The sequence below is a fragment of the Telmatherina bonti genome (assembly GCF_933228915.1).
Source record: "Telmatherina bonti genome assembly, chromosome: 9".
Classification (NCBI taxonomy): domain Eukaryota; kingdom Metazoa; phylum Chordata; class Actinopteri; order Atheriniformes; family Telmatherinidae; genus Telmatherina; species Telmatherina bonti.
Window position 1 is genome coordinate 19,116,161 of NC_136627.1, and position 23,051 is coordinate 19,139,211.

Below are 23,051 nucleotides of genomic sequence, written 5' to 3' on the forward strand. Positions count from 1 at the left end.
TTTATTCCAGGTGCTTATTTGTTGGCTGATGTGTGCAGATGTTTTATTGCCATACAGTGAAATGGCTGATTAGAAAAATGTTCTAATCATTAGCTTGTACCTAAATAATAATGATTCGACTAAGATGAGAAACTAATTTTACAATAGTTGTCTATAACTTTAGTAAGATTTCAGCCCTTGTGGTCATTTTTCCCTGAGTTGTAATGTTAGTGGTGTCATGAACTCTTCACGAGGAAACACTGCTGAGCAGGTGCTTTTGGGATGTGTGAGTCATCACTTCATCTGCATTTATGAGACCACGGAAACTATTTAAAGAACAGGAAACTCCCGTTCGTGTTGAAGTTTTGCTTTTCTTAAATAACACTTCCCTGCATTTAGACTAATTCTAGCCTAACTCATGAATATTTTCTTGTGCATGAGGGAGAGGGACTGACCACAAGTGGCTGAGACATACTTACCAAAACGTAAAAAGACTTTATTCTTCTCCCGCTCCAGGTTGAGCTGGTCCACTTTTAGCAAGGGGTCAAATTCCTTCCTGTTAATGTAGTTCAAAATTTCCTACAAAGACAAAAAAATAAAATAAATACCTGGTCAGAAAATTATTTTTATTAAAATTACATATATTTTTTTATCAATTTGAGTTTGACTTGCGTCACCTGTATGTCCATATCCAGCCTGTAGTTGAGGTCTCCCAGCCAAAATAAATGAGTGAAACGCAGTGAAATGTCAAAGGAACTCAACTGTTTGTCGCCTAGTGACAAAAGCCGGAGGATATCAAGGTAATTCTGGTTCCTCCTGGAGATGGTAAAAGGTTGTATGTATTTGAAGTGATAAGAGAAAAAAAAGAAAGCACAACAGAATGCTCATTGACTGTTTTTTTTTTTTTTTTTTTTTTTAGCAAAAGCTTTCTATGCTCTTCCAGTTTCCTGCATTACTTAAACAGTCCAAAGAAATAACGGTGCAAATCAGTTTCCTGCAGTGGCGCCATTTACATGTTCTCATCGGAATAAAGGAAACTAGAAACTACTCTTCTTGAGCCTATTAGGGGATGGTGACGCTTAACACTGTATGCATTACACTACTACTACTACTACTACTATTATTAATTATTATCATTATTATTATTGTTATTATTAAAAACCTAAAATTTTACATTTCAAGAAAGAAACTAATTTTACAAACAGTTGCAAAATTATTACTAAAATTCAGCAAGTGCTTAATCACACAACAACAAATGTTTCAATTTAAAAAAATGGAAATGCTTCAATCAAAGACCTTTGGGGGGTAAATTAGTTTTTCGGGAGCTTAATTTATGCCCTGATTCTTGTATCTAAATCACAAGAAGAACTTCTAAAGGTTGCTAGTCACTGAAAAAATGATGTGGATGTTAGATGTGTATCGTTATCGGGTACCTGGCAATCTTCTCGTTCCCTGATGTCAAGTGACAATTCACAAAGCCAAAGGATGTCCCATTAAACATAAATGATACACCCACTGCTCCTTTGTTACCTATAGAAGGTGGGGGAGGGGGTGTAAGAATTGACAAAAATTCATTTAATTGTTTTGTAATTTACATTTTACATAACAAATTTACATAACAAATAGAAGAAGTTTTCTTTTAACATTCAAACGTGACAGGCTATCATAAAAAAATATGATAACTGCATTCATTAATTCAATGTTTAGAAGTAAGTCTGTTAATAAAGAAATAAGACAGAAAACAGTGTTATTTTTACCCAGAGTGTTGGCAATGCCTGTCTTGACACTGGACATCCCAATGTGGCTGATCCTGTTCTCGTGTTCAGACTTCACCAACACAGCTATTTTTATGTTCCACAGAGTCTGCACTGCGATCTAGAAACAATGATGAACCTGTATTTTCATTTCTGCATTAAGATCACATTAAACTGTCCCATTGTACTTCAACTTTGGATTTTTCAACATTTTCTCAACAATATCACCTTCCACTTTTTCCTCATACCCGCATTGTGAGCAAGAACGAATCATATAAATCAGTAAAAATGAAGAATGTGATATTTAATGTAAGATTCCAGGAACGTCTCCTGGTTTTCTCACTGGTTTGTATTCCAGCTCTGTCTGTTCTTTCAACATGGCACGTAGAGACTCGACCCACTCCCGCTCACACACAGAGTTCTCCTGGGTTCCAAACACATACAGGTCATGAGGAATGGTGACAGTCATCTCGTCTAGGGTCTTCCCAAGGCCACGACACAAAACCCATGAGGCCACAGATTTAGGTGCTGGTACAGAGCCTGATGACAAAGAAACAAATCTGCTTGTACTTTTCAAAAATACCACATCTTACTGGAGGTAGTGTGCAGGATGTTTTTTTGTGTGCCTAACCCATATTCCAGGTTCCTATAAAAATAGAAATCATGTCCGGCTCATCTTGGTTGGAATGTTTGTTCTTCATCAGCTGCAGCAGCTGGCAAAACGCCTCACGCTTCTGAAATAAACACACACGCACAATTCAGCGAAGGAAAATTGATCCAGATCTTATATTATATCTGAACATTTTCCACTTAGCATTTTCCATCAGGCTTTTTAACTGCAGTGAGGAGTAAATGTCATCCGATTACCAGTTATCGTTCGGTACATAAAGGTTTATTCAACATAATATTTGCAGATGTTTATTTCAACTGTAAAAGATCTGGTTTTCACACATTTATAAATGATGGGATGTGCGAGAGTTTGTGACCTTAATAAAAACATACTTTGGCACTAGCAAAGATGAAATCCTTCCTTTGGCTCTTATCTTTCTCCTTTTCGAACACAATGCCTAATTTATTCTGCACCCGCTGAGACTTGATCAGCTGACGTACTAACAAACAGACAAACAGGAAACAGAGCGTGAGAGAAATGGGCATTACAGATAAACTGAAGACAGAAAAGCAAGATATTAACATACTTTGGAGTTGCACTTTATATCCTAATAAGCAGATTTATGGTTAGATGCAGCAACAACTTAGCGACAACTTACAATATTTAGTCAAGCAAAGGCATTCAGCTCATGGTACAAAGCATCTACAATAATAACAATAATGATCATAATAATAATAATAGTAAATAAAAAACTAAATGAAAAGAAAACACTAACCATCAGTACATATACTATTCTAAACAGAAAATAATATTTTTAAATAACTAATTATTCAATAAAATACTTCAAAATTTCAGCGCCTCTGTTAACACTGTTTTCTGAGGTAATAACTGATTACTGTCACATTTGAGTAAATACCATCTCGGTGTGTAAAAGTGTGAATACAGGTCATACTTTTGTCATGTGTGAAGGCAGTCCAGTCCTCTTGATTGTCCTTCACCTTTTTCATCACTACCAGCCTGCCTCCCTCCACATCTACTGACAGAGTGTATTTTTGACTCTTCCCTATCTTGGTCAGCTCTGCCAGGTAAACATCAAGCTTCACCTGTGATGAAGAGAAAAATATCAATGACAAAAACAGCATGGCCTTAAACCATTTGTCACTTTTTTTTTTTTTTGTTTTTCAGGGAACAGACTTTTTGTTTCACACTCCTGTCATGACAAGAGACATTGTGGGTGAGTTTTGCTTTACACACTACGTTAAACAGGCAAGTAGATCTAAACACACAGGCTGTGCACTGTGGCTGATTCAGCAAAAAACAGCGGATGAAGCAAGGAAAAGACAGAAAAGAGACAAGACAAGTCAAGATCAGATTGTCTTTTACTGGTTTGAAAGAGCTCACAGAACAGGTAGGATGGTAGACAGATGCTGAATTAATCATCAATATGAGATGCATCACTGAAAAACTCTGATGAAGTTCTGTTGTGTCTTTAAGGTAATTCTGATTAAGACCTTTGAGTACCACCAGGGGTCTCCAAGCACACCACTAAGAGTCTCTGAACACTGAACGGTATTTCTTTCTATTATTATAACAAATAAAATAAAGTACGCCACCAATATATCACTATTAACCAATTATCAAAATAAAATCAATTATAGGCAGCTGTCATCTTACTATATTTAAGGCTGGGAATAATAATTATAATTAATAAGCTTCATTGAAGAAATTATCATAAGATAGAGAAAAAAGCTAGGATTACAGAAACTGCAAAAACCCATTCTGATCTTCTCAATAGTTTCAGAAAATCATTGATAACTTTCTGCTCATGAGTAAATGGATCAACATGGACCTTTTCCACAAGACAAACACGAGTCATGGTTTCCTACGACATTCTTTTTTCATTCCTAATTCTGAGTCATAAGAGGTAGACGATGAGAGGGTCTGCTCTTATGTGAACTTTATGTTCTTATGCAACAGGAAGCCACTGACAGAATGCCACTACAGAGGATGCAGACCCAGCTGACAGCTAAAATTCAGAAACGTTCATCTTTCTTTGTCTGTCTTATTTCCCTCGCCATGTGCTCCTACTAACAACCATCCCAAAACGTTTACCCCTTACTTTATGCACTCCTTCATTCAGCTGATTCTGATTTATGTTCTTCATTACAGACATTTAGACAAATAATATGTCTTTAACAATACATGCTGTACATCTGAACACTGCTACCATTTTAAAAGCAGCACAGATGACTTTTAGGTTTTCCATGAGGGAGCGTGAAACCAAATGTGATAAATACCATGATGTCATTGATGATTTAATATGAATTTCCTTACAAGTAATCTTCTGGTCTCATATTAGCTGTGCTTAAACTTCCTGTGTTAGAGAAAACATGGCTTTCCTGTCTAATTGCAATCTAGGTTCAGTTTCCCCTCTGTGACACCAAACCACTGTTCCCTCCCAATAATATTTAATATCTCTGAACAGGCATCCTATGTTTCCCTCTACACTGAAAACATATAAACGATTATTTTCCTGGCAAGTAACAGGATATATAAAGCATTTAAAACAAACAGCACAATAAGTTCTTCTATCTTTCCTTTTTCCATCTCACATTACTCCTCAGTTGTCAAACAATGAGTAAAAAAGTTTTTTAAAGCAGATCCTGGTAATCCACACTAACCTCCACTACCTGACTACTTATGAGCTGGGTAATTTTGCATGTGTGTAAGTGGTGCGTGAATAGCTGTGTGTACCTCGAAGGCCTGCACAGGAATGGCTTTACTGTGACGCAGGGAGAGAGGAGGAGGGGAGCTTGGAGAGGACAGGCTCATATCTTGCAGAGCTTTCAGAGCCTGAGGGGACAGAGAAAGTGAGGAGATGAAGAAAAAGACAACCAAACAAAAAGACCAAACAAACAGAAAAACACACAGAATCACAAAGACACAAAAACTGGTTAAAAAAATAATGCACAGATGTCATACATGAAGTTTTCAGTCTCAGTGTTTGTGTTAACAAGGAAAACGTTTCCCACTTCCTGTGATGTGATCCAACAGGGGCACTGGAGGTCATTTCCTCCTGAACCAGTAAAAGCCCCTCCTTACAAACCAAGCTAAACCAGAGCAAGTAGAGTTTAACTGTGCATACGGCATACTGTGCACTGTGGGGATAAAACCTAATTCTACATAGTGGGGTTTACTGTACTCACATAATCCTTGTCTTTTTAAACTTTTTGTAAAGAGTCACAATGCTTGTAGGTCATGCACAGCTTGCAGTACAGATTTATTCCAAATTTTGGTTCAGAACAACTTGTTGCAAAAAAACTCATTTTTTAAAATATTATCTTTTTTTCCTTTTTTTTTTTTTTTTTTTAAATAAACCTTTTATAAACCTTTCAACATGAACAAATAAATACATAAATACATTTACTTCTAAATGTAATTACCTCATTAGTTCTTCATTAAGTCATGAAAACTAGTAAGAGAGTCCAAGAACTTTCCTTTAAAGCGTACAGCTGCTCCATAGCTGATATTAATCTTAAACTACTTTAGTGACACAGGCTGATCTAGGAACAAACTGATAACCAAATAGCAGGGAAAGGCTCATCGAATTTATCAGGGTGTTTTTGCATTTCAGTTTCTACTGTCAGAAAATGACATAGAACTTATAGAAGTCATGGCAAGATAAAGAAGCATACTTTTTGCTGATAGCTGACTGCCTGAAAGTTACCCTTGACATGTGCTTAGTATTATCTTAATTTGGAAGACTGTTTTTAAAAACACATACATATGTGTGTGGACTTGGAAATTAGATAGTGGCTTCAAACCAAGAGGGGGGCTGCTCTGTCATATAAAATGCACCATGTAATAGGATTAAAAGCCAAACATGGTTAAATTATGTGTAAATTACCTTTTTCTCAATAGAAGACAGTAGGTCTTTGAGAATTGCCAACTTTGTCACCAAGTTCTCCAGCTCCTGGTCTCCACCCTGATTCACTGACTGATGGTGATGGAAAAAAAAGAAGGAAAGAAGGAAGAAAGAAAGAAACCATTAGAGCCCATGTTAAAAACAAGGATGTAAAAATGTAGGATTCTGTAGGTTTATGAGAACGACTTTAAAACTTCTTCACCACATATAGACATTTTAGAACCTCCCCGCCCTTATAAAAACATGGCAATATATAAAAGTGACGAAAAATGGCAACTGGGAACTGAGTAATGTCACCAATTAAACTCTTGCAATTAAATCAACATTCTGACCAATGGAAAAACATGATTTTCATTTTTTTCAATAAGTCTCTATTTAAAAATAGAAATCCAAGTAAAACCAAATACACTTTGCTTTTTTTATTAATAAGATTACGTGGTCAATTTTACTTTAATGAGGTCAAGACTTGTGTATTTCCGTGTTATAACGAGGCAGTGTTGAAGCTGCATGCACTAACTTACTTCAATAATATAATCTCAAATATACAACCATCAGTAAAATTTACACAATATCTCTGTGTGAATCGTATGCTGTTTAATGTGAGAAGAACTGAACATAACAAGCTACCTGTCAAATTCAGTGTGCTTTCTGCATGTCAGACTTGTTTGACAGCATACAGGCTACAATTATATCTTATATAAATACCGTCAGCACTGGTTAAACATGTATGTAATTTGGTGTGTGGACAAAGCAGGTCATGAATACTATATCATAGATTAATATCAGCAACAGTTCACATTGTTTGCATTTACATTTGAGTCTAAAATAAAAATAGTTTAAAAAGATCTGCACAGGAAAACGAATGTTTCTATTCTTCCTGAGCATGAACAGACAAATAAAAACATGCATACCTATAAATACATAGCCAAGATGCTTACCTGTTGGATCATCTTGGAGACCATGAAAGCACTCTGCTGATCAAAAACCTTAGACAGGATCTCCAGACCAGACAAAACTTTATCCACTTCCCTTTTTGAGGGAAAAAAAAACACAGATTAACAACTTATTTTTTGTCTATTATTAGCCGCTTAGTGTCTCAGTGTTTGAATATACAACATGTGTCATTGTGACCAAAACAAGAGCCAAGTTGATGACGCAAACAACTGAGGGTTGAAGGTCTGTTAAAAGCACAGCATGTTATGCGACATGTATGGATAACAAATTGTGTGTCTATGAAATATGGAGCTCTACGGATGTACTGGTGTCTGTAGCTCACCCATTAAGGCGTTTGCAGGATGCCACTAGTGTCTTGTTGAGATGAGGCAGAGAGGAGGCTCCCTGTTTGACTGCCTCCAGGTCCAACGCATAGCTGCCCTTCAGGTATTCATGGGAGATGGTGCTCAGACCATTAGCTGCAGGTGTGCTACAACAAATTCAAATACAAGCACCCAGTAAGCATTCATGACCACATAGCTGTAGACATATTTAAGACAAGCAAACTTGTATTTATTTTATATACTTCTGCTCTACTCTATTCCTTCTCATGTTTCCTTTTTGTTATTAACTTACTTCTCTACATAAAATTGTTATTCTTTCTTGCATTTATTCAGGTCATTGCAGTTTTCATGGATTTAAGCTGCAGATGAATTGCACTCTCTGTGGAGGAAAGCAGAGATGTCCAGCATGTCTGTGAACACTGCATCTGTGCAAGCAGGAATTTTAGAAATGCATACTTCCACTAAACCAACTCATGTCTACAATGACAACTAAAAAAACACCACTGTTGGTAGTTATCAAACCTAAAGTGTCACCAGTCTCCATAAAGTTTAGCATTAAATGCAGAAAAAACGTTGTTACTTTGATATTACATCATTTTTTAAGTGCTGAACTTTTAAGACAATCCAGTAAAGAAAACAAATTAACTTCCTTCTTTACGTAACAATTCTGTACTTTCACTGTACTTCAGTTGTAGAAACACTTACAATACTTCAGTTGCTTGTAGATGTTTGTCTCTCACTTTCTCACTTGTTTCTGTGTAACCAGTAAACACCTTTAATGGTTCAAGTTCTGACAATTTTTAAAAGTGTAAAATGAAAATAAAAGTGATGTACTGTTCCCCGACTTCTTCTGATCTACAATGCATTTTCCTGTCATTCTGATGATTCATGACAATTTATGACTTATATGAAGACTGCAGCAGTTCATTTTCCATGATAGATTTTTTTTTTTGTCTTAATGGAACTTAAGCAAAAGCCACTGTGACTCAAAAAAGACCTGTGCCTCATTTATTTAAGTTTTAGTTTGAACAGCTCCAAACATTACAGAAACACATATTTATTGTTACCTCCACCAAGGAGGTTAAGTTTTTACCTTTATCCGTTTGTGTTCAAGATAACTCAAAAAGTTATGGATGGATTTTCATGAAATTTTCAGGAGTTGTTGGAAATGTGAAAAGGAAGAACTGATCCGGATCACTGTTTGGATCCGGGAACTTTTTTTAAAGGTTTTGGCAGAAGGTTGCGCTCTCCGAGTGCTTTTTTAGTTACCTTCTGTTATATTACTTGGCAGTAACGTGACAGAGACTACACAATTCACTTAAAAAGACAGGAAACATTAGTAACAGCAAGAAAACCCAATCAGCTGACCATTGTTTATTAATCTATAGGTATTTAAGCTGCACACACGAACTGCAGCTCCCATTTCATCAAAGCCCTGCTTCATCTGTTGCACTGTTGTGTATGTGTTAAATGTATAAAGACAGAAAGTGACAGAGACACACTTGTTTGCTAAACACAACCTCTGCTTACAGTTTCATAATATCAAACATCAAATTTCTTTGGTGTGCATTTGAAGTATGGCATGTGTGAGTGATTAATATGGTTAACACTGTGGTTGATGTATTACTTTTGTAGGTAGCTTGTATCTGACACTCACTAAAGATTGTGGGCATGACACAATCAAATGACAAGTGAAGTAGACTTTGTACCTTTCTGTGGGTGTGTCTGGTCCGGGGGGAGTGGAGGTTGATGCAGAGCGAGGGGGAAGGGGAGGCTTCTCATCCTCTCCATCTACCAGTTACAGAGAACCAGAATTAACAAGTGACCAAAAAAAAAAATCACGCCTCTGTCACTGTGGATGTGCCTGTGTTAACAACCTGAATAGTCCCTTTCATCAGTGACGGCTGTCTCCTCTCTATCCACAGGGTAAAGCAACGTGGTGACCAGACCCTGACTGGGCTGGAGGTACAGAGACACCAACTCCAGCAATGTCTTGAACCGCTTAGGTTGTACACCCTGAGACGTCTGAGTAGAAGGAAGGAAGCCAAACAGAGAGGGATGTTATTTCCTACATGGAATGATCCAAATAATTACAACCAACTCTTTAACTACATGTAGTCATGTGGCTTGAATCTCTGGTGGACCCTATTGTTCCATATTTAATGTTGTTTAAGCAAGTGCGGCCTAGCAAGCTAAATATAATTCGAACCAGGAAGAGGTGTATTGATAAACACAGCTGGCAAACAATTTTAGCTCCAGGAAGCAAAATTGAGACTTCATCCCCCGTGTAAGTCCCTAAACTCGTACAGCAGTGAAGGAGGTTCAGTAATGTGACAGAATGGTCTGAAGCACCATGCTGTCGTATGCGAGTGAGACTGCATAAGGAGGGGGGTTCACAGCTGTTGGGCATAAGCACAAAGAGACTGCTGTTGGTGTGTGCATGTGTGTGTACAAGAGAAAGAGTTCAGAGCCAACAAAAGCATCCCTGCCTGCCAGCTGTTGCTAAAGCTTGATTAAGGGAGTATGCATCACTTCTGTACCTGTACTGCCAGGAATCCCTCATCATCTGGTAGGATCCTGTAGGTGTGGACATGCTTCTGAAACCTGTAGGGAAGGACAGAAACAGAGATGTTAGAAGACAAAAGCAGAGAACATAAAGTGAATAAGTAGGCGGAAGAAGTGAGGCAAGAATGCATAAACAATTGCTTGACACCACAAAAAATAGGATTCCTTCTTGTACTTGACCTCAGGCAATAGGGATATGTGTATGTTTGCATGAGTGTGAGGAAGGGTTTAGAATCCGAGGAGGACTTCAACCTGTTGCTGTCCATCACATCTGAACATGTGCTTTATCCTTACAGATATATGATACAGTAAATCCAATTACATTACACATTATAAATCAGCCATAGAAGATGGATAAGCCATAGAAGATGGATTATCATCATAAAATTAAAGTGACAATATGTAACAAAAAGTTGAATCAGTTTAAACTTAAGAAAAATTATAACATAAATTCACATTTTACAATAGAGTAAAAACTCCACTTCTAATTTTGAACAGGCTGTTACTTCCATTCCCAACCAATCCCAGATCAATGCTTTGACATTGCCATTACCCAGCTGTGACTACATGCCTGAAGCAAGAGACTGGACTGTAATGATTTACACACATGCATCTCATGTTCAATTTGCCAAACAAACATGGTGGTTGGTTTTTGTCTGTTGCCAGAAATATGTATGTGTGTATTTAGAAGTGTAGGTGCTATGATGGGAGGCTATGCAAAATACCTGTGCAGTGTTTTCACTTTTGCCTCAACAGAGTTCCTATTTACAAGGAAGGATATTTCTGATGTTAGGAATTCATCTACTTGTAGCTGTAGCTACCAAAGAGAGGCTTAATAAATCCTATACTATAAAACCCAACTCCTTTCAAAATAAACAGAATTAAACTCCAGGCTCCATTGAGGCTCCCTTCACCATTATGTGGCATAGCTGAATGGGCTATAAACCCAGGCCAAATGAGAACTTTCAGACAGACAGTTCAGCTTGATGTGATATTTTCACCCGCTTGCATCCACTACCATTATGCTTTACGCTACCACAGTGTGCTTAAGGCCAAGATAAGCAGTTCTGGCAAAATGAAATGTTGCTGTCAGAAAATCCGACCTTTGAAAGCCTTCTACTGGCACAGCTCAATTGGTGTACTGTCCAACCTCACACAAATGTCGGAAATTAAGTACATAGTATTGTTGTTTCTTATTCTTTTGTGAATGAATGAAACTATGAGGAATGTAAATAATGGCCAGTTGTATGTTCATTGGCCGAGATTTGATTGGTCTTCGACTGAATACAACAACACATTACTGGAACAATTACTCACAAAAAAAACAAAACAAAACAGATATTGATTGTCAGAGTTAAATAATGTGGAACCAAGCTCACACCACATGAAAAACAGAAGTTCCTATTTGTAACTGGTGTATATGCACAGCATATTTATCAGACTGTTTGTAATAGTTTGAAATATCAGCTCAGGCTAGCACTATAAACTTGATAAATACTTACTTCCCTAATACCATCTCCACATTTAATCCCATCACATCTTTAACACAATGCATCCAAGGTTCACTGGCACAGACATCTTACAAAGGCGTCACTGCTGTGTAAAGTGTGTATGTGTGAGTCTGTGCGCGTTTTCCTGCTTCCAACTAATGAGATTCTCTGCAGGTCTGTGGAGTAAATACTATTGTTTCACAAAGTTAACATATGGAAGGAGACAAAGTAGGAGAATGAGGTTCACTGTGAGAAGGAGATACTGAAAGTGTCAACAATGGTCTGTACTGAGGCCAACGGTTGCCCCATTGACTCGGATTTATTGGATGAAGGTGTTTTCATGCATACAATAAAACTGGAACAGAAGCATAATCTTTGTGCATCAGTCTTGTGAAAAGTACAAGACCAGCTGAAGGACGTTTCATCTAAGGAATTCATCACAAAAAGTATCTCGAAATGTGTACTGAAGAAATGAAGACATCTAAAATATTGTGTAAACTCTGGTATTATTAAATAAGAAAATCTGAAAAGATTAGCGTGTATTTCAAAGGTAGATTATTTGGTTAAAGTGAAACAGGACTACAACAGATTAAGGCTGGGCAAATGATATTTTTTAAACAGGGTGTGAATCTTTTCAGCTATTTTTACATCTGCTCTTTAATATGAAAACATTTGCAAAAAAAATTTCACTTAACTATGACGGCTAAAAATGAAATTATACTGAAATACTTTCTAATTAATCACAATCAAGGTAACCTGTTCAATTAATCGTGATTTTGATTTGAGGTCATATCATCCAGCCAAATTACAGATTGTTTAATAAATATTGACAAGGAAAAAAGTGCCAAAGCAACTTAAGGTCTGCATCTTCACATTTTTTTTTTTACATCAATATGAATTTTTGTATCATCAACATGAGTAACATGTCAGTACAATACAAACAGAATAATTACCTGAATAGATTAAAGATTTATACTTGTCACAACATTTCACATAATTTTTTTTATGTAAAATATACATGAGCCTAAAAAAAAAAAAAATCAGAAATGATATGAAGTAAAAGAAAATTAAAAGTAAAGCATGTTATGACAGAAGTGGCTATTTTACAGATACCCAAAGGCAGGCTGTACCCTGACATGTTAAGATAGGTTGCAGTGACACTGAAGACCACAATCCTAACAGGAAAAATGGAAAACAATCCAATAACCCTGCAGGATAGAGATTTTGAGGCATGTAGTTTTAACTGCTGGTTCACAAATGTCTTCTTAGAGACTTTTAAAACATTTCATATAAACAGTAAATCCTACTGTAGCAGTTAATGCAAGCATTTAACATAGTTCATATCACTCATGATACTCATGTAAATTAGCTTTAGCGCATTCAGTGCCAAACACATAAATACCAATCACAAAATATAGCAAAAACTACTGAGCTGCTAACTGTTTAGGGTTTTTTTCTTCAACAAAAGTTTTTCAAAGGTACTGTTTCCTACAAAGGCTTGTGTAAGTAAAACTTGCATTCAGACACACAACTGCAGACAGAAATGTTCACTAAGAGGAAGTGAAATGTGATAGCCCTCAGACAGACTCAGGGGTCAGTTCCACAATAAAACTGGAAATACTTCCCAAACACACTGGTATTTCCAAAGGTTTTAAAAAGGAAGTCACATTATGAAAGTCACAAGGCTCTTTGTCTAACAGTTATGTTCAGGTAAAACATAAATACATTTAATTTTTCTTTCTAACAGAGGGCTAAATACATCTACTAACGTAGTCTTATCCAACAAGTTAATCAAACTAAGTGATTGTATTTGTGTAATATATAAAGTCTGAGATGTAAAATAAATAGTGTACCACATAATTGTACTTGCTTACAGCTACTTTTTTTTTTTTAACCTGTCTTAAATATAGTTACACGATATAACCAAAAGAGAATTTTATCAAGGTTCTGTGCTATAACCAAATATCAATTTCTTCAGACTTTTGAAAAAAATGAATACAACAGAATTAACAGGTCAGCGCCACCTGCTCACTACCCACTTCCTCGGAAGTCAGAAAATGAGCAACAAGAAGGCAGGGTTGAACTCAATACCAATGTAAAACAGAGTGGCTGAATTGCAGTTTATCATGTGTGTTTCCTGGCTAAAATACCACCAAAAGCTCTATAGCAGCCTTCAAAGAAAACAGTGTCTCCATGCACCTCCAGCATCTAAAGAGTTCAAGTCTCAGGACATCATTTATTTATTTTCAACAACACTGTCCCCACACTAACAGGAAAATCCTTGTTTGTGGAGTGTTAACACACTGTTTGCATGTGTTTACTTTTCTCCTAATGCTGTGAGCTCATGTCTGCTGTGTTTTTTATTTAATAACATGCTAAATAATGCTAACATAACTCTTTTTTTTCTAACAAAGTAACACACTTGAAATAGTGACTAAAATATTGTGCTGCTGAAATACTAATTTCTCCTATATCAACAGCTTCTAACAAAACTGTGTTACACACGAACTGCAGCAAGCAGCTTTGCTTTCAACCACATTTACATGTATAAATTTCAGTCACAAAGATTAAAGCAACATAATTTAATTTTATTCTTATTTTCACTCATGTGTATATCTACTAACATACAATTGAATGAATACTGTACCACACCTCCCCTTTTAAGACATGGGCAAAAAACTAAATGTAAGTCTAACATTACATTAATTACATTAACAGACTAAAATGTGATTCATATCAGTCCTTAACCAGTGTCAGCTGGGGCTGATGTCTCTTCACACCTGTAGTAATTCAGATTTACAGGCAGGAAAAACTTCTATTTATTGCAGCTGTACTAACAGAAAGTGAATTAATTTATTTGGCACGAAATTTTCTTTCCTTCAGTCTAAAGGTCTATCAAATAACCCTCACTTGCTGCTGCTTTCAAATTTCATATTCATAAGGTTAACGTTTCTTTGATCATACAAACATATAAAACTGCCCAATGAGCTTTAAACCAGCTCTTCAGAAACCTACGGGTGACGTCACAGAGGCTCTGTCCATCTTTTATATACAGTCTATGTGATGAACTCATTGTTTATATTGGAGACACGCTTTTAACACGTCAGAGACAAAAAAAAAAAAAAAATCAAGCATGAGTTCTATACGTTAGTAGAAAATCTATAAAGTAAGATTGCTGTTTGAAGTGTGAAGCTAAGTATGAAACTCAAAGTCTAAAATTATTTGACTAACAGAACTGAATTCAGTATTAATGCCTAACCAATGCTTCTTAAAGTCTCATTATTATAAAGTGTATCAACATAATGCATTCATTACATAATTTTTACTTATATTGATTAAGATTTTTTATTGTATAAATTACGATGCTATTTTTGGGGTTGCTATGACTGATTTCTTTAAAAATAAAAACAGTTTTGTTTTTTTTTCTCTCTCAATGTAGTAACAAAAATATCAGGGATAAAAAAATTTTTTAAAAAAATCAGAGACGATCCATAGTATCAATATTGAGTTTGAAATGCTAGAATACGAACAACCCTGATAATCTAACAAAATGTTGAATTCAACTTCTTTAATACTTCTTCCATGTATACAATTAGTTTTTTTAATTATATTTAAATTTAGTTCAGAAACTGGATTTTTAGGTAGTATTAAATTACAGCAGCTATAAAGTTACAACAATCATTAAGCAGTGGCATCATTATGTCTCTAAATGTTTTATAGCATTAGCAGAATAACTGTCTGCTACTGTCACTATTTTTTAGATTTTAGAGATAGGTTGGTCTCTTTCATCATCTGGGTTCTTTTTTTTTTGTTTTTGCGCATAGTATTTTATTCTTCAACAATCCTACTGAGGATAAAACTAAAGATGTTAAAAAGTTAAATACTACTGCCAGTTCGGTTGCTGTAGGCTGAGTATAACTGCTTATAATACACTCCAAATATGTTCTCAATCTCTCCTAATTTATAGTGCCTCTCATTTGTCTGTTTTTCTTATTTCATAAACATTTCCATAATATTTGTCTTTGCATGCATCCATATATTCTAGATGCTAACAGTTTATTTTTGTAGGACATTTTTCTTAGCAATTCTGTTTATTTTTTGGTCTTTTTTTCTAGCTGTATTTCATTGCATTCAAAGTTTGTTCTGTATCTTGGATCTGTTTTAATATGTTAGAGTTAATTTTTTTTTTAACAAGGAACAGTTCCTTATATTTTAGTCTCTCGTTTAAAGCTTTTCTCTCTCCTTTCGCTGTTGTGCAGCCCAATTTTTAATTTCCCCCCTAAAACAGCCTTTGCAGCTTTCTACAGTATAGTCGGACATGTTGTTCTATTCTTATAGATACATTCCTTTTTTTTTTTTTTTTTTTTTTTTTTTAATTTTCTGTTATACAAAAGTCTAGCATCAAGACTCCAGTGTCTATTTATATTTTATATTTTAGTGTAACGTAACATATAATATTACATGGTCAGAAAAATCTTTCATGACAATATCAGATTGTGCAATCCTATGTCGATCATATAAACACAAAAAATTCTTGTGCACCTGATACGAAGGTGAAAAAAAAAAGTAAAGCTTGTATCTGTTGGATGTAGCTCACAGCCTAGTCAAACTAAGCGTTTTTCTGACAAAACTGGTTTCAAGATGAAATCTCTTTTTCACCTTTAGATTAATCAAAAATAACATTTAGATCAATGTTCAATTACCCCACTTTTTATTACCCTTACAAACTTAAATGTATGAAATTAAACGCTTTCTTAATCAAGTGACCATTTCCTGGTGGTTTGACACATTGACCAGTGCAAATTCTCTGTTATCAATAAAACCTTTTACTTTACATAGTGTCCATCCTCATCACTACTCTGTGTACAAAACCGAAAATTCACTCTATTTGGCTTTCCCTTTTAGTAAGAGGAATAATATACGCGTTTAAATCCAAATTTCTTAACTTCTCTTGTTTAAGGTAATAGAAATCCTTTGCAAAATGTATAATCTTTTTCATTTTTCAATTTAGTTACAACTTTAATAACATAATGTAAGCAGCTAACATTCAATTTTATATTGTTGAAAGGGCATTTCAAATTATAACATTGTTAAAAGTTCATGTCTCACTGTTTTCCCACATTTATAAATGATTGCAAGTTTATGACATTTACACAGCTGTCTGAAAATAAACCTGAAACAAAGAAAAACACATGAAACCTAAAAGTGAATTCAGTCTGTGAAGCTTCCAAGGTGGAGGGAAAAGCAGTAGGTTCAAATGTTGTAGTATAGCGATTGAGAAAACTAATAACATTTAAGCTTAGATTCTTTACTATCTATCAAGTGTCAGCTGAATGAGCTAGGAATCATTACTGCACGTAATCTGTTTCAATTAAAATGAAGGAAACTTTGACAGACAAATCAAAGTCTGTGCTATGAAAAGGTAAAAGTTGAGCGGAAGGGAGAGGCAGGAAAATAAAATGATGTATGGACGCCAGGAATGTCATGATATACTGAATAAAATTCCAGGAAAAGTAAGAAAATGGATATCGTCATCACTGATTGTGGTTAGTTAAAAATTCTCATTCAGTCAGAGGCCAAGTAGTACTGTAAGTAAAAAAAAAACAAAAACAAAATAAATGCTTAGAAAGAGGAGGATCATGAGGGCATCAATTTGTTAACATGACAGGGAATTCATGCAACTACAGAGCTGCTGTTTCAAAGAGAAGAGGACAAGATGCAATCAGCAATTTTAATAAGGAATTAATTTAAAGTCACAAAATATTCAGCTTTGTGTGATGCAAGTCAGAACAGGGCAAACTTATCACAAAGCAGATTTAGAAAAAAAAAAAGAATTAGCTGTGGTGCAGTTTCTAGTGTAAAGGTGTAACACAATTTTTAAAAGTAGTAATTTAAAAACCACAAAAGACAGAAAGCTTAGGAATCCCTCATATAATGTGCAGCATAGATTACTAGGAGATAATTATGCTGCTGCCACCACCCTGTGATCAGCCACCTGTGATGACTGAAGGAGATTAAAAACCCCTAATTACCCCTCCCCATTAATAAATATGCAGTGTGAAATGTAACAGAGATATCCCAAAGCATAAATAGAAACTTGTAAACATATAAAGTGCTAAAAGTAAAAATGTTTGGTCATGTTAAATTTAATGGCAGAGAGACACGTCTGAAAAGTTGCATTATGGCAATAAAAGGCTCGAACAGTAAGTAGTACTAAAATGAAAAAGCTAAAGTAACACTTAATTAGGTTAATTGGCAAGGGTCAGTCACATTATTGGTATAAAAAAAAGCACTGTACAGACAATAAGTAATAGGGATGGGAATCTAATCAATGCTCCCAATCTGTGCTGATTGGTGCTAGCCAGCTCACTGACTACAAAGAAACAATGTGGGACATGTGCATCTGTTGTCGGAAGAGGCGATCCCCAGCCAGCTACATTTCTCTGAGAAACACGATAATGGTACAAGCTGGTATGGAGAGCCGGACAACAGAAACATATCAAAGGACAGACCTATATCCTTGCGGAGAAAGGCAGCCTAATCACTATTCTGCTTGGTTTCTTCCTTGAGTGGATATAGAGTAGTGTATATAAGATAAATAATATCATACTGCAGCCACTTTGTTAGGTTTTCAATGTAGTAAGTTGCCGGGACCGTGATTTGAGTGGGTCCCTAGAAAATTCAATGGGTCCCCAAAATTTGGAAAAAGGTTGTTTTTTTTTCATATTTTTAAAAAAATATTTCTTGTATTCTTCTATTTCTTCACTTGTAATAGCTAAACTCGAAGTTGTTTAGCACTACTTATCTGCAGGATGATCAGTGTCAGGAAGGTGTGCAGAGGTAGTGGAAAGTAGTGACAGCTGGTCAGCTGCAATAGTCTGCTGACCAGCAATACTTTTTTTGCCTTTTCCTTTTTCTGCTTGCTTGAGAGAAAAAGGGGATCTTGTCAGAAGCTGGATGTGTGCCCAGATGCTGTCTAAGCATAACAAAATAAGTCTGTTCAAAGTATTTTTTATCACCACCAGAGTATGTTTAATATGTTTCATTACAGCACGTCCCCTCGACGTTAAAACATCTGCATGAATAAGCTCATTATCGAGAAATGAGAAAATAAATTGACTTACTATGAAGTTTGTATCTTAAATTCTTAAAACTAAGTTTATTTTGCACATTACTGTGATTTAAAATGAGCTGTTGTTCACAATGTATTGTTAATATGAAAAAATGAAGTGCGTCCCCGTGTCACATCCACAGTGACTTTTTTTGTGTCCTTTCAGTTTTTAATATGTCAGGGATGCAGGACGATTATATCACTGCATTTTTAAGTTGTTTAATAAAACATACCTTCTACATTTAGACCTTCCCTGTGCTAAAGAGAAAGTCTGAATTAGGGGCATCCAGTTTTGGTCCTCAATGCCCAAAATCTTGCATGATATAACTGTAGTAGAGTACTGTAATGAGAAGCATTCAGGAGCCAGATATCGGAAATATGCATCGCTCATGATTCACCTAGTGAAATTATTTCTGGCATTTAAAATGGCATTTACATTTGAGTTCCCAAAACTGTTCACATTGCTGAAGGACCCCCACCCACATTCCAATTTACACCTCATCAATAACAAGTTCTGATGTAAATTAGCAAGATTTGTGCTTTCCTGGAAGAACCTCCCTCTCTTTTAGTTTAACTGTTGTCTCAGACCTCTATTATAGGTTTTTACTGAGTAAAATAAAGGAAATTATATTTTGTAGGACATATAATCCTATATGCCATCAGTGTTTTCAGATCTATGATAGCGGAATGATTTCACACAACAGCTGATCGATTAGTGATCGGGAGATGTAACAGTTACCTTCCACTGATCTGTCAAGTCAATTAAAAGTTTTTCAGTGGAGTAAAATTTTTAATGAGTTTAAATTGTCCTGTTTTATTCTAATAAGCACAAAGTTAAGTAAAAAACTAAGACAGGTCTGATTTGCACTGACTGGAACTTCAAAATAGTTGTTTTAGCTTCATAGTAAATAGTATTCACAAAACAGTATAAATATTATTGCCTTCAATAATATTTAATTAACTACATGTGCATTTGGTGCTTCACACATGTTGGGTGTGTGTGTGTGTGTGTGTGTGTGTTTTGACATGGTGCAGAGAGAAGGCAAGATTCCTTTCATAAACTTTGCTAGATGTTCCTCTGCAGAAACCGTACGAGCTGTTTGAGTTTCTTTGCAATTCTTGATCATGTGGACTTTTATTCCAATCAGGTCAAGTATGTTGTAAAATACTGAATGGATCCATATCTGCATACCTGTCTTTCTATATGATCTGATCCAGAATGTCAGAAATCTAAAAAGGAGCAGCACAAAATCATGTGTGGTCAAAATAAGTAGAAATGATCATATTTCCACTGTTCTTTGTGCACTAAATATTAAAAAAGTTTTAAATAAAAAATTCACATGGTTTTAGGAAAAGTCAAGGACCAGCAAGACCTTGTGATTTGATATGACAAAGCTTCTGAAAAAAGTGTACATTTTAAAGTGGTCACAATGAACATCTTGGCTGATCTTTAAGTACATTTAATCTATAAAACATATTTAGCACAAAACTTTATTAATCACAACAGATTAATCTGAAGGTTAAATAAAAAATGACCATTTCTTTGAGGTCCACTCAAAAGCTTTAGTCACGTATCGGATTTGAAAAACAAGTCATTTAGTGATGTAATTGAAAAAATACATATAAGAGGAAGGGGGAGATGCTGAAAATCCTTGGAGTCACAACACAAAGGTCAGTGTTTTTTTTTTTTGTTTTTTTTTTATTGTTATCTTAGTTGACTTCTTGTAAAAATCAGTAGTTTTTATATTAAGTGATTTTTCTTTCTTTTTCAGACCACAACTGTAATTTTGGCATCCACATCAGTTTAAAGATATTATTGATCTGAATTATTTTCTTTGCATTGTTTGTGTGACATTGACAGATTCTAAACTTGATTTTTTGACACAAATATGTGTTTTATACCGGTTTCTTTTTGAGAAAATTAGGTCAGGAAATGATAAGGGAATTGATAAAGAACTGTATCAATAGTCAGAACTGATAATGGTATTGATAAATAAAAATCTTTTCAATCTCCATTCCAAGTAAGTAAAGAGGTTCAATTTATATTTAGCAGCAATTTCAGAATAATTTTCCATGTAACTTGCTGATTATATGTCTGTACAGAAAGAGAAATGCAGTGTGGGTGTACTGTTTACAAAAGTGAACAATCTTTTGCGCATTCTCAGCCTTTATGTGTATGTGTGCATCAACAAAGAAATAGCATATTATCATAGTCGTATGTGATTCTGATTCTTCGAGATATTTGTAGTAGCACACATACATGGTTTACAAAGTTTTAAAAAAATCTGTGGCTTAAAAATCAAAGTGCTCTCAAATGTTCAATGCAAATATTTTTTCCCCTCCTTGTTTATCAATCTACATATCAAGAAAAGACAGAGACACATAGTCCCAAACACAAATAAATATCACTTAGTGGAGATGCATATATGCACACACACACACACACACACACACACACACACACACACACACAATCAAAGCATCAGATAGGAGATGTAGGTCATGTCAATGTCAGTGTAGTTAGTCACATGGCTGGCTTTCAGTTTCCTGCATCAGTACAAACTGTTATGAAATATCTGTTTAACTTCATGTGGGCATAGTGAAGTCTAATTTGGTTATTAAAATTTAACATCCCTTTTCTGCACTTCTTCTAATCAACCTGAGTCATTGTCAATTGTAAACAACAGCTGCAATGCCGAATTTTTAGTGAAGCTTCACTTGCTCACCAGGTGTTTTCTCTTATCAAATGTGTACCTCTGGCTGGATATGGAGAGACAACTGGAGGCAAACTCTTCCTTGTATAATGGAGGGTGTGTCATTGCTTTATCAAATAGGATGCTAGCCTTCCCAAGTATCTTTAACATAGAGGCAGCCAGAACGTCCCTAATATGCAAATTGTTGTCATTTCATCACAACATAAACTGCTAAGCCACTGCTTCACCCATATGAACCTTAAATTAAAACACCAGCAAGCGCTAGAAGCTTTCACAACCATTGAGTTTACTGCCACTGCTCTTTGCCCGCAGGCTGATTGCTGCAGACTACACTGTAAAAACGGCGCTGCAGGCAACCTCAACACACACAAGACAGACAGGGACAGCCCTAAAGTTATGTGCCATGCTGGAGTTTCTCTTCTGGGTAGACAGGCAGTCCCTCTCTCCCACTCATGTTCCTCCAGGGGAAAGTAAACACTGGCTCACCCTAGCTTTAAGTAAAGCTTGATCACATCGGTTTCCAGTTAGCTCCATAACAATTTATATGAAACTTAGGAGGGGGGGACTAGCTTTGCACAGTATACAGCGCCTTAATATGAATTCTTGAGACTCCCTCTGAACATGTGTGATGTATTAATTTAAATTTTAAGTTAAAAGAGAGGTAAACAAAGTAAGCAGGATAAAGTTACTCACAGTACACACAATGCAAAAGCTCCGTTGACACTCTCACTGTCCCGAACCAGAAAGCTGCCGTCTATCCCTGCTTTGGCGAGCAGCTCCTCGGCCGCTGCTCGACTCAGGTCACGGTGATACCACATCGGCGGTGCGGGCCCCAACGGAGAAACGCCACCACCACCTCCTCCACCGGCCATGGCCACAGCCCTTCAAACCGGGTTTAACTCAAGCTGCTTCCCGTCCTCTTCGAAAAACTTCGCAGCCGTCCTCCAGGCAAGAAAAAGTACTCCAGCCAGAGACCCGCGGACAACCAAAGAAGAAGAGGAGAAAAGTAAAGGTTAATCCGAACAGATTTGGGGGGCGCAAAACCAGCAACGCAACAAGCTGATAATTTGTGAAGTTACACTGTGCAACTCTTTCCCCCAGTTCCTGAAAGGCGTACCACCCTCCTCTCTCGTTTCCCAGTCCCACGGAAATCAGGGTATGTAAATCCACACTGGAGACCGGGCAGCAACAGCGGGGACAAACGCAGCCTGTACCAATTGAAGTGTTGAACTTCTCGACATCCGGTTTGATCGCTCAAAATAAAACATACAGCTAGAGCGTTTCAATTTTATTAGCTGGTCGTCGACATTCAAAATACATTTCATGTTATGGCTCTGTTTGGTTAGCTTGACAGTGAAGAATGGAGGATGAATTTAGACAAGATGGGCGAAATAGCACACAAGTCAATCATAGTGTTAATAAAGAAGAGAATATGAAGTAATACCCTTCTTACACACCGCACAGCTATGAGGTACGTATCATTTCATGCAACTTACTTATCCACTTAAAGTTAAAAAAAAAAAAAAAAAAAAAGTTCCTCTCTGTACTATGTGCTGTATTATGAAGTAACGAAATATTACTTTGTACAGTTCATAAGCATATGTGTACAATCCTTAGGTACATTTT

The 23,051-nt window shown here is 36.0% G+C and overlaps 1 protein-coding gene across 1 annotated transcript in view; it reads right to left on the minus strand.

Annotated features, from left to right (window-relative positions):
• inppl1a (inositol polyphosphate phosphatase-like 1a) overlaps window positions 1-22,349 on the minus strand; it is a 29,481-nt gene extending 7,132 nt beyond the window's left edge. The window contains exons 1-16 of the mRNA XM_079246244.1: window positions 22,119-22,349; window positions 10,086-10,149; window positions 9,423-9,570; window positions 9,255-9,336; window positions 7,545-7,691; window positions 7,207-7,297; window positions 6,251-6,340; window positions 5,098-5,196; window positions 3,296-3,446; window positions 2,736-2,842; window positions 2,365-2,467; window positions 2,077-2,273; window positions 1,737-1,854; window positions 1,413-1,509; window positions 657-795; window positions 459-558 (exon numbers count right to left, since the gene is read on the minus strand). Coding sequence (XP_079102370.1) covers window positions 459-558; window positions 657-795; window positions 1,413-1,509; window positions 1,737-1,854; window positions 2,077-2,273; window positions 2,365-2,467; window positions 2,736-2,842; window positions 3,296-3,446; window positions 5,098-5,196; window positions 6,251-6,340; window positions 7,207-7,297; window positions 7,545-7,691; window positions 9,255-9,336; window positions 9,423-9,570; window positions 10,086-10,149; window positions 22,119-22,297 — 1,912 coding nt within the window. The 5' untranslated portion in view covers window positions 22,298-22,349. The remainder of the gene's footprint in view (window positions 1-458; window positions 559-656; window positions 796-1,412; window positions 1,510-1,736; window positions 1,855-2,076; window positions 2,274-2,364; window positions 2,468-2,735; window positions 2,843-3,295; window positions 3,447-5,097; window positions 5,197-6,250; window positions 6,341-7,206; window positions 7,298-7,544; window positions 7,692-9,254; window positions 9,337-9,422; window positions 9,571-10,085; window positions 10,150-22,118) is intronic.
• Window positions 22,350-23,051: the final 702 nt, after the last annotated feature.